General features: G+C 33.9%; 1 protein-coding gene across 1 annotated transcript in view; it reads left to right on the forward strand.

Moving 5' to 3' along the window:
- The window catches only part of PCDH17 (protocadherin 17), a 96,523-nt gene extending 83,986 nt beyond the window's left edge, over window positions 1–12,537 (forward strand). The window contains exon 4 of the mRNA XM_007110680.4: window positions 11,158–12,537. Within this exon, the coding sequence (XP_007110742.2) occupies window positions 11,158–11,840 (683 nt within the window). The 3' untranslated portion in view covers window positions 11,841–12,537. The remainder of the gene's footprint in view (window positions 1–11,157) is intronic.
- The last annotated feature ends 447 nt before the right edge of the window (window positions 12,538–12,984 follow it).

Here is a 12,984-nt window from a genome sequence, read left to right on the forward strand (position 1 = left end):
TGTGTGTGTGCACATGTGTTATCAAATTGAAACAAAGCTTTTATAAGCAATCTTGCCTTTACTCTCTATTTTTCTACCTTTGTCTATTTCTATTTTTCTACCTTTGTCTATTTCACTTAAAAATATTTAGTTACAACCAGAAAATTGATTTCAAGATCTATTGATGAGTCTCTACCATGGTTTAGAAAATCACACCATCCTACTACCATAGAGCAAGAAGGTTCATAGTTTAGCTCTAATTAGAACAAACTCTACTATATAATAGACCAGCAGATTTAGATCTTGGTTTGTATATGAGGTTTAAGGAAATTTTTTAAAATCATTCTTAAAAAATCTTCAACACCTGGCTTTCACAGATATTATCTTGCTAAAAGAGGGAATATAAAGTATTAAGATCCAGCTTGAGGCTCAAAATATCTATCCCAAATCAGAAGTCTATAAATTTTTTCTTAAAGGTCCAGATGGTAAATATTTTAGGCTTTGTAGGCTATACTATCTCTTTTGCAGCTATTCACTTCTGCTCTTGTATCATGAACATAGCCATAGACAATATGTAAAAAAATGACTGACTGTGGCCCCGTATTCTAATGAAACTTCATTTAACAAAATAAGTGGTAATTTGCCTGTTATTGTTCTAAATAAAAGTATCTTATTTTTTTCTCTCATAACAGTATATTCTCCAGGAGTTGTTGCACATGTAGATGTATTTCTGATGTATTTTTGTGGAGGAAGTTGATCCCCACATCTTACTCCTCTGCCATCTTGAAGGTCTCTCCTCAGTTTATTTTTAAATTATTGTAATATAAGTAATTTTTGTAAGAATTATTTATAGAAAAGTATAGTTTCATATATTTTTCCCACAGTTTTAAATCTTGAAAGAAAACATCTTTTGTTTTACTTATTTCTTTTTAAAAATTACATTTTTATAAATACTCATCTGAACAAGACACCCATCTGTTCTTTTGGAACCATGTCCATCTAATTTAAGGTAACTTAATTAAAACTTTAGATCTATCTCTAGAGTAGAGTTCTATGAATTTAATGAATAGACTTTGGAGACCAGAATATCATTAAAATATTATAATATTAAAATCTTTTTAAAAAATCCATCTTCTGGAACCCCCAAATCCTATTGGCAAGCATTGATTACTAAATAATAAGTAAGAGAGGATTAGTTGCATCTGAATTAACTCTGTCTTCTGAGAATGCTAAAAATGATACTGTTTCTGTTTACTTGACTCTAGCAATTGAAAACAAACAAGCACTAGAAACAAGGTGAACAGTAGGATTTAAACTAGTAAATAGAAATACATCCCAACAGAAATCAGATAGCAGGCAGGAGAGAAAAACTAATAAGACGATCTTGCTTCCTTCTTACAAAGAGTTCAGCTTAATAGGCATGTTTTCATTGACCTTCCTTAATAATTACCACTTTGCTAGGAGAATGACTTGAATTTTAGATGTATTCATCCATGTCATCAAAAATGGTGTCATTATCAGAGATGGGGTTAGCTTACACAGGCGATAAAAGCATAAGGAAAACATCTCCTCCATAGCAGTATATTTAAATAGTTTCGGGTCTGAAACTCACAGTATTATTTAAGTTGCTAGAATTTTAAATTTGTCCTTGTAAACCAAACAGTTTTTACTAACTATTGCATGCCAGAGCATAGGTTTCTCACTGCATATAAATCAGGCTTTTTTGGAAGCTGCATTAACCCTTTCAATAATCTAAAATTATAAGGACTTATTAATTAATTCATATGTTGATGGTAGCTGTCAGATAAAGCATAAAATACAGAGGCAACTACCTTACAACAAAAGGGAGAAACTGGCACATTTGACCCAACAATGCAGTAGAATCAAAAAAAAAAAGGCCAAGAGGAGAAACCTAGGAGAGATTAAAGAAACTTAATAGATTCTGAGGTGTAGGTTTTTTAGAATACTCACTGTTTTCATAATTTAAAATTATAAAAAGATGATTATTTAAACATAGATTTTAATTTCAATAAGTGTCCCTGGTTTAAAAAATTCCCTTAAGGGGAAAATATTCTGACCTCCATGTTTCAGTGGATATATGTCAAGTAGGGTTTATTTATTTTATTGAAAAAGATACCCTCAATAATAAATAGAGAACTTCAGAATTTTATATAAATATGGTATTTAACAGACAGATCTGATGTTACTTTAAGTACTGTGTATCTCATAGCAAAAGAGAGCTAATATGTTTAACTTTGTTTAGGTCCTGGGATCATTCTGAAAACTGACGCTACACTCTCATAAATGAATTGAGTAATTTGTAAGGGGTGGTCATTCTTTTTATAGCTTACCAATAGTATTTGATACCTTTTAAATTTCATCTTCCTTTATATCAATGGTAGCATTCTGTTCAAATTCAGAAGTGTGACTATTGAGTGTATTCTCAAGGAATAGAGCATGTAAGAATATACCAGGACCTCAGAGTCTTGATACTCCAGGGGCATAAGGAACTTGATGAGGCAAACAGATTAAAAAATAAGAGTCAGGGAGCAACGTTAGAGTATATAATGCAATTGGAAAATTGTGGCATAATCTTTGTCCAAAACAGAAATGAGTATTTTGGAGAATATTTTCAGGAATTTTCATTAATTATTTATTCTTCTTGAGATCCAGAATAAATTTTGAAAGGTTTCTGAGATTCAACATCTACCTACCTTATTTTGTCCATATTCCTTGCCTTGTAGGAGTGTTTATTACTTCTCTTTAAATACATATAATGATCTTCTTTCTTCCAGACCTTCCCTCTTCTGACCTTCTAGAATCCTTTAATCTTTCTGACACGTGATCATATGCAATCTTATGATTGCTTAATAATAATAGCAAATTTGAGAAAGCAGGAAGGAGATAAAGTTGATGTAGGAAGAAAAAAAATAGTTTTCTAATGCAGAACTATAAAATTCAGGATTTATATTGTTAATATACAATATCAGTTGAATCAACATACATTAAGTCTTTCTTTAGTTTAGGAGAAGTGGGGTGAGATGCAAGCAGAATGGGGTAGGACTGGAGTTGGAATGATGGTAACAGAGCCCTGACAGGTCCTTTGTGCTCTGTTGGAGATAATCCTGGTCGGAGCCAAAACGCTAGATACCTGTACCAGAAGTAATGCTGATTTGAATACTACTTGCTCTGTGGCCAAGAAGTTTTTTAGACACATAAATGTTGTTCAGTACCGCTCAGTCAAGCTCCTAAGTATTTCAAGAATCTTCTGAGATGTATAATAAATTGCTCAAATACCTATATTAGTGTTCCATTACCCATTAAACTAAATTTGTTCTTTTATTCAGAGCTTTTCCATTTTCTTTTACATTCTAGCCAGTTTTTCCCATGTTACTTTATTTTTAGGCATTGCAATATACATCTTTTGACCTACAAATCTACTCTCTTATCACCCTGTGAAATGCACATTTCTGTGTGGTAATCATTTCACTTTCTAATCTCTTTACCTAGATCACCCTATCCCTGCTCTCCACTGTCTGTTGAAACCCTGATCATCTCTTGAATTTCATATCAAGCACCACTTCTTCTAAAAAGCCTTTCAAAATATTACAGTCTACACTTTTCTCTGTATTTCTGTTGTTTGACATTCATATAACATAGTTCAAAATGTAACTAATCATGAATTATTTCTCTTATGGTGGTTTCAAATCAAGTTTCTAGTTTCTAATGAAACTGTAAACTCCTTGGTAAAGAGATGCAGCCTTCCAGACTGGAGAATTTTAGAGTTGGGTAAACGTGGGTTCATTTACCACAAACCTTTACTTGACACAACACCTGTTCCACAACATTCTTTCGAAGATGCCTTTGCTTGAAAACTTCCAATTCACAAAGTTGATGTTTAGTTCATTCTCACCTTATGAATGATTGAGTATAATTCCTTTAACTGCTGAATTACACACCTCTACTACTCCCATTGAATTTGAGCTGTCTTTACTCTGGTGGGACATTTGAGTTATATTGTTTTTCCTTGAGAAGTTATGTCAGAGTCCTTTTCTCAAGAAAACAAAAATAAAAACAAAAAAACTTGTTCCATTTAGTGTAGAATTGAGTTTCAGAGGCAGTTCTCCTGAGGGTACCTGTTAAGAAAGAGATGGCCCTATTTATCTGTGCCTTCACTTCTAAGCATCTGCTACTGACCCAGGTGATGGCTGCACCTACAGTATGGGATTGGGGAAGGGTGGCAACTAAATATTGAATATTAATTTCAGAACACTGTGCCACAGGACACAATTATATTTGTGCCATAGGTTCCCAATGCATGGTTTAGTTTCTCTCTCTCTCTCTCTTTTTTTTTTTTTCTGATGCTTCCACATCAGATTTCCTTATATCCTTTTGCTTTCATTCCTTAACATATGTTTCCATTTAATTTCATTTTCTTCATCTCACAGCATTATCTGTGGTTGTCAGTATTTATGCCAGAAAATTCATTCTGGTGGACCTATTATTATGTCCAAAGGGTCACAAACACTTGAAACCATCCCTGAAGGTGTGCAGGTGCACTAAATAGTAAGTGCAAACGCTCCCAGCACTCCAAATACCCAGCTGCAATTGGATTCAGTTGAATGTGATATAGGCCAGTGGTTTCTGGTGTCTGAATGAAGTTGTGGCGATACATTCAGAAGCGTTGTGTGATGTAGTTGCACGCCAGAGGATTGGTACTTCAAAGCTGCCACGGTTTGACTGTTTGATAGCATTATAATAACCTTCTCTTCAAAATGTGCTCTCTGCCTATCAAAAGGAGATAGAATGGCATTTCACAACTGAGGTAAATTCTGGAAGCCAGATCAGCAGTACATACACCTAAAAATATATACACTTCTCTCATAGTATTTTTATTCCATGAACTATGTTTCTAAATTATGATTTCTTATGACCAATTATTAGGAAATATTTTTAAGTTCCTGGAGTCCAGTACCCAATGTTTTATCATTATATCACGGCCAACACATGAACAAGCATGCTCATGAAATGAGCAAATGAGCATATTGTAACAAGATACGTGATCTTACATTAAAAAATAAAAGAAGCAAAAATATATTCCACATCTGTATTTGTATATCAGTTATTTGATTAGTAGAACAGCCTAGATCACTGTGCACAAGTGAGAAACATGGGAAATACAAAGCAATAGATGAAAGATCACTTGGCTAAATAAAGTGATTGTACTCTGATGCCACATTTTCCCTTACCCTTCTCTTTTCTTCTCTGAATAAGGGATACACCAAGGTTATTAAAAATTGTGCTAAAATTAAGCCTGGCAGTCATGTGAATACTAGCAGAAAGAAAAGCATGTGATAAAATTATAATATTAGGGTACTTGTTTCTTTTTTTCCCCGACACAGAGAAAGACGTTTTGAGACAACTTACCAATGCTGTCTCTAGAAGTAATATCGAAAGTGAAATTTTTACCCCCTCAAAGTCAGATAGAGTGAAATCAGAAGATTTATTTTTAACTAATATGCTAGTAAATGAGACATAGAAATCAAAAATGGAAATAATTTGAATGAATATAGATTGTTAATGTGCCATTTATATGGAATGACTCACCCTATCATCATAACAAGTGTAAGGGGTTTATAGGATGGTAAAGGGAAGGAAGTAAGTGAATAATCATCAACATTGCCAAATAAGGAGAGAACTGTTTGTGGTAGAAAACTGTCAGTTTGCAGGATGTTATGAATTATGTCAATTTACTGAAGAAACATTTTATTAGAGGTTTGTTGGACTGTATTCTGATGAGATTTCTATTTTAGTATTGGTGTTTTTTTCTCTGATATGTTAGAATATATTTGGGTTAATTGTAATTTGCTGTGCTGATAGAAACGTGTATGTACATGTGTAAAATTGTGTGTGTGTGTGTGTGCACTGAAGAAAGAAAAAGGCAGTGAAGAAAGCTGTGGTTACATCATTAAAACGTTTCAGTAGAAAACTGGTATACACGAACTGTCAGTCTAAGGTCCTGGCTTGTCATTGTTTACTGGTAGATAATCTGTGATGGGCGTCAACTTTAAGTTCTGTAGAGTTAATCTCCAGAACATTTGGGCCAGCCATAAATATAGATGGGTGCCAGCTCTCTGCTTTCCCAGACAGCAAATTAGGTGTTATGAAAGCTTACATTGGTGAAAGAAGGTAAAGTAGAAATACAAAAGAAAAGTGAGAACAAATAAGAAATGAACTTCATTTTATAGAGCTGTCTACTTGGAAACAACTCCAATTTTAAGGTGCTGTTAGAAACAGGAGCAACCACCACACTAACAGAAGAGCACTATTCCTATTTAAAGCTATTTACAGAGCTGAAATAAAACCATTTTGTTGACAGTCATAAAGCACAGAAAACTCTCTCAAATAGCCTTCCCCACAGCCACAGCAATTTAGAACTTCCTCACTGATGTTCTGATTAATGGATTTTGGTTTTCAGATTTCTATGACACAGACATTTATTTCTTCATTATAAAAATTAAATCAGATGCATATCTGAAACTCTTATTCTAGAAATAATATGCATGTTTTCAGATGTACAGATATGTGGGCTCTGGAGGAAACAGGCAATGAAACTAAGGGGAGGAAATCCTTTTATGTTTTCTAATATTTCCCTAAGTGTTAACAAATTAGTTGCTAAGTATCTCTCTTTGGGTTATGTGGTATAGTGCTTTGAAGACAGGGAAAATAAGCTTATCTTTTGATTTGTGATGATTTCCTTTCTGAGAGTGAGAAAGATAGTAGTAAAGAGATAGATTTACTCTAAAGAAATTTCATGACCTGGCTCCTCGAACTGTGTTTCCTCTGCGGTGAACAGTTCCGAGTCACAACACGCAAGGGTTTTCCCCTGACTTTTCCCAAAATAACTATGTTCAATAGAGGCCCCTTAATCTTTGCTAATCTTTGATGGTTTAAATAGTGTTTTGACTTCAAATTTTAATATTCTACATTGTAATTATTGGCACCTCTTACCCATCTTGAAATGGATGTGTACTCTTCATGATGTAGTGACATTACAAGGTTAAAATCACATTGTGGACATTAAGTTCTGTTAACCTTTGTGGAAGATCGCTAAAATCCAGTAATTTGGGAATAGATAATTTGATGTTTTACCTAAATATTCTTTTCCTCATATATATGTAACTTTCACAATGCCTGTTCCTTTGAAGGTATATTTTGGCAAAAAATGTTTGCTTGCCTAATATCTTTAAGCTATTAAACAGTTTAATCTAGGTTAAAAAAAGAGAGAGAGCTTTCAGATTTGTCAGCTAATATGAATTTGCAGATTTCATACATCTTTATGTCTAAATCAACTTGAATTATATAAAATTCTAAAATCAGTAGTCAAGTTGTTTATACAGTCACAGGCTTCACACTCATAGTTGAAAGGCATAGAGAAAGATTAAAAGGTTGTTTATTGGTGATTTTAAATAAAATGATTTATACATACATGTAAATTATATACAAGGTTTTATATTTATAAATATATTTTTATATATATGTTTTTAATATATCTGCTATCCTTTATATTACAAATATATAACTTTCCTGTGTGTTTTATTCATTCATCTGTATTTCTCTTATGGTAGTTACTGATTTTTAATTTTCAGGAATGCATTGGACATGCATTTGAGTTTTAAAATTTTGTTTGGACTATTTCCTGGAGAAAGCTCAATTTTATTACACACATGCAAATAAAGATCTATACGTGTGTGTGTGTGTGTGTGTGTTTGTGTGTGCATGTATAGTTTATGGTGGCAGCTGAACTGCAAGTACTTACAGTAATTTGAGTGACTATATCTTTTGAAAAAGATCATATAAATTAAGATGCAAAATTGAACTAATTAAGATGACTGTGTTTAGATCCCTCCCCTTGGGAGCTTGTATAATAGTCAGATGTGACTATAGTAGTATAGAAAATGATTCGTAATGTTAAACAGTATTTAAATTTCTGATTGTCACATGATCCTTCAGGGAATTATACACTTAAAAGATTCGACACAGTAAACTTTCTCTATAGATAGAACTGCCCAGATTTCTAGCTGTCGGACTTCAGAGTTGTTTTCACTTTGCAGTATAAATATGTTTATCTCTCAGTTTCTCTCATCTATATACAATTTGGATTATACCATCTTTCTCGGCAAGAAGTGCATTCTGTGAAAGGGTTATCATGTAATACTAAGGAAAGGATACAAATGAGGGTAAATAATTTCTTTGTAATCCCAGATTGGTCCAGAAGAAAAAATGAATCTTGGATCAAGCGTCTCTAAATTGTTTTTCTGTCCAGGATCCCTAAATTTGTTTTTTGTTACAAATACCTAATCTATGCAAATAGTTGCTGTCTGTGTAATTTACTTCTTTTTCATTTTTATAGTTCATAATTCAACATATCTGTTCCGGGATTCATTTTCCCTAAGGTACAGAAAGAAGCTGTTATCTACCTTTATAGTCCTAGGGCTTGAGAAAATCCTCCACCTTATTATACTTTATTATACACACTTAGTTTATTGAGTGGATTTTTAAAAATATAATAGAAGGTGCGCATAGCAGAAATCCTCGCAATATGACTCCCCTTCCCTTAAGCCCCTCCTCCCTCACTCTTCCCTCCCTCCTTTCCTCTCTCCCCTCACTTTGGTTTCCTTCTTCCCTCTCTTTTACTTTCATTTTTTCCATTTTGTCTATTTTTTTTGGTCTAGCTAGTAATTCATTATGTACTACTATGTCTCTTTTATGTGTCTACCTAGACATCTATTTATTTATGTCACTTCAGAAATAATTCTACTCTCTCAAAAATTCTTATTTGACCCTTGGCAATTATAGTTCATTTTATGTTCTTAGTTTCTGCAGCTTGTACAAAAGGGTCCATTTGATTTTCTTCACTGTCTGTGAACTGCTGCTGTCAAAATTACAGTCTAATCACAATGTGAACAGCATATAATGTGTCATAATCAATACTCAAAATTTGCTCCCTAGGATGTGACATGAAGTCAAGTTAAAAAAGCTGCAGCGTTTCAGTAGTGAAGTGCAAACAAACATTTTATGTTGATGGTTTCAAATTCAAGGTCGATTTAAACTTTCATAAATCTGCATTATTCTGTCCTGTTCACTCTATTCTTAAATTCATATTGAATTCATTCAAAGTTGGGCTATTGAAATTGCTGAAATATTGAAAAATAAAATTATGTTAGTGTCTTTCAAAGAGGTGTATGAGTTGTAAATGAAGTTTTTAAAAATCACAAATCTAAAAGATACAAAAATATTACCAAGTGAAATAGATAGTAAAGTTTTCTACTGTATTTTTTAAGGATAAAATTAGTTGAATGAAATGATATGTACTATTTTTTTCTAACACTTACTGACACAGGCATAATATTGAAGATTCACTTTCAGAATAGGTAATGGAAACAGATACCTGATATTAAACTTTTCTGATATCCTGTTGTTTAAATTCTGCTCTACTTTAAATCTGCACAGGGAGGCTTCTAGAAAATTTTAAATGCCTAGATTCTTCTGCTTCTGTTTGTGTCCATCTGTCTGACAAACTTTCAAATCATAGACAGTATTTGAGTCTGTGAGTAAATAGTTCAGTTTGAGACTACATTTCAGCATTCTTGCCTGCATTACATAATAAACTTAACATATTTTATTCACTCCTAGGTAAATATATGTCTAAAAGCAAGACAAAATTAAAATAGAGACAAGCCACCTAGATATTTCTTTGTAACACTTCAAGTGTGAATAATGATACTTGCTATGAAATACCACAGAATTTTTGTTCTGTCAAAACACCATTTTGATTCTTTTCTAAAAGAGTTTAGTTTCATAGGAAATTATTTTATCCTAAAACCTTTTGAGATAAATTAAGGTGTGGTTTACTTTTTTCTTTTTGGATAAGGAATTTTTTGTGTGTTTTAAGTACAAACTCAGATTTTGTATATGACTTTGAAAAGTAACTGTATAAATGTATCAGTGCTATTAAATTTGCTGCTTTTTCCCTTGCACACAGGACACTATACATTATGGAGATCTTCTCGCATCAATTAAATGGCAATCCCAAGTGTTCCCAAATGAGTAGGGAATTCTATTCCCATCACATAGAGTTAAACTGTAAATATCCTCTCCTGAAAAAAAGGTCCCTGATTTTAAAAGGATCATTAAACATAAGGAAGACAACGATTTGTAGATGAAAGGGACAACTGGGAAGACGTAGTTCAAAGTTATCTTTTAAAATATTGAGTTCATGGACATATGCAGCTGTTGTCATAATGAAGGAATTTTCTTTCATATTTTCTTGTTCAGCATCTTTGAAATAGTGATCGTTAAACAGTACTTTATTTAGATTATCTACTTGCTTATCACAAAAGAGAGAAGCAAAAATTCTCACAGAAATCATTATCATTTAGAATTGAAATCATGATTTGTCATTTCTGAACTATATCTGTTGACAAAATACATTTTCACCTACTTATACCAAAAACAAAAAGCTGAAGTGAAGAAAACTGATTACATGATCCATACGCAAATCTACTACAATAGCAATGTGCACTTTTTGACAAGCTTATTCATAACATGTTCGGATAGAAAATTCCATTTGCTACTCTTCAGTAGGAAAAGAAGGCTTTTAAAGGAAAACTTTATTTCATGACTGTCACCAAAATAAAAATTACAAGCAAAATAGGGATAAAACATAAAAAAAAAATAGCAGCTTAGGACTTGTTATGGAAGTTTGTGATTCAGTTTTTGCACTGTTATTTGATTTCAAAAATTAAACCTGGTAAGCCGTTTTGAAGTTCCCTCTTTCCAGGATGGGTTATACAGAACAAAGACTAACTGATATCCCCAGGAGATTAGTTTACAGTGATATTCTACTCTACTGAGAATGATTCTCCAGTGGCCACTTTTTACTTCTTCCCAGGCTATGGGAATTCGTTAATACCTAGAGAATAGACTTAAATAAAACCATTGTCTCAACCAGCAGGTTATGCAACCATCCTGAAATGTTTTAATTATTGTTTTCTTTTCCTTTTTAATTTAGAGACCAGAGGTCAAGCAAACCCAGGGAGAGCTGATCGCAGCCTTTGTAGAACTGTAAAGGCAACCCTAATGATTGGATTTGCTGTCCTCTCTTTTGTTTTGCAGAACCGGAAGAGTGTGTTAATTGCACAGATGAATGCCGAGTGCTTGGTCATTCTGACAGGTGTTGGATGCCACAGTTCCCTGCAACCAATCAGGCTGAAAACGCAGATTACCGCACAAATCTCTTTGTACCCACAGTTGAAGCTAATGTTGAGACTGAGACTTATGAAACTGTGAATCCCACTGGGAAAAAGACTTTTTGTACATTTGGAAAAGACAAGCGAGACCACACGATTCTCATTGCCAATGTGAAACCTTATTTAAAAGCCAAACGTGCCCTGAGCCCTCTCCTCCAAGAGGTCCCCTCAGCATCAAGCAGCCCAACCAAGGCATGCATCGAGCCTTGCACCTCAACGAAAGGCTCCCTGGATGGTTGCGAAGCAAAGCCAGGAGCTCTGGCCGAGGCGAGCAGCCAGTACTTGCCCACTGACAGTCAGTATCTGTCCCCCAGCAAGCAACCGAGAGACCCTCCTTTCCTGGCTTCTGAGCAGATGGCAAGGGTCTTCGCAGATGTGCATTCTAGAGCCAGCCGGGATTCCAGCGAGATGGGCGCTGTCCTGGAGCAGCTTGACCACCCCAACAGGGATCTGGCCAGAGAGACTGTGGATGCAGATGAAGTCGTGAGAGAAATCGACAAGCTTCTGCAGGACTGCCGGGGAAATGACCCTGTGGCTGTGAGAAAGTGAAAAAAAAAAAAAAAAAAAAAAAAAAAAAAGCATTGGCATTTTCTTGTCTCTTCTGTTGATTTAAAAATGATCCCTCCTGGTGAAAAACCCATTTTACAGGGATAAAGAAAAACCGATGCTGCTTTAAGGCTTTTAGTGAACATCTGAAGTGCCCACAACTTTGTTCTTTTCACTGCTGTTTCTTTTTCAGAAATAACAATGGCTTTGTTTTGACCAAACTTATATTATGACAGAATTAACGATGTTCAAAGAGGAAAGAAAAACAGAGAAGAAAGAAGGAGAGAAGAAAAAGGAGGATGAAGAGGCGAGTTACCTTGTGACAATCTGTTAGGAAGGTATGCAGTGTGAGAATGGAAGTGTTTTTCTCATTGCCCTAAGACTGTCCTCCGTGATTTATTCTAACGTAACTGTTTACGTATAAACCCCATACAAAGCAGGGTCATAATTTGTGATCTGTGGTAGAATTTCTAGCAGTCACCACAGGCTTCTACTGAAAGTCCTGAAAAGACCTTGTAGTAGTCCAAGCTACACCAAACATTAACACATATTTGTGGTAAACATTTCTGTATAAAGTTACCTGCCACACATATAAACACAGGAAACATTCCATATCATTAGTCAAAAAAAATTAAAAACTGAGTCATTTGTAAAACACTTCATGTCGTATAAAAGTTCAATGTAAAAAGGTATAGTCCATTTTGTCCTGCACACACATAGAATAATTCACTTCATGAAAGGAGAAGAAAATTTAAAGGTTTAAAATGCCTCTTTAGCATTTTAGTGTCCAACAAACGTATAAATAATGATGGATATGTTTTAAATCTGACCTAGAAAAGTTCTGAAAAATAGTTACCATTGAGTAATGATATTCAGAGACAATTAACATGAATGATATGTTTTATTCATTTGTGGACACTAAAATAGCTCAGGAAAGCGAAAATGTCTTAGACATACACAAATCACATGACCATTTAAATGTGCAAATGTAAGAAGATTCAATGTGTTTACATCAAATGACATATTTTTATTGATTTATTGCAGATTCAGTGCATATGAGCCAAATTGTTGAGTGTATAAGAGCTATATTGTGTATTTTATTAAATTAATATATAGTTGTGTTGCAAAAATATTTGGGCTTATATTG

Source organism: Physeter macrocephalus, chromosome 13, assembly GCF_002837175.3.
Source record: "Physeter macrocephalus isolate SW-GA chromosome 13, ASM283717v5, whole genome shotgun sequence".
Classification (NCBI taxonomy): domain Eukaryota; kingdom Metazoa; phylum Chordata; class Mammalia; order Artiodactyla; family Physeteridae; genus Physeter; species Physeter macrocephalus.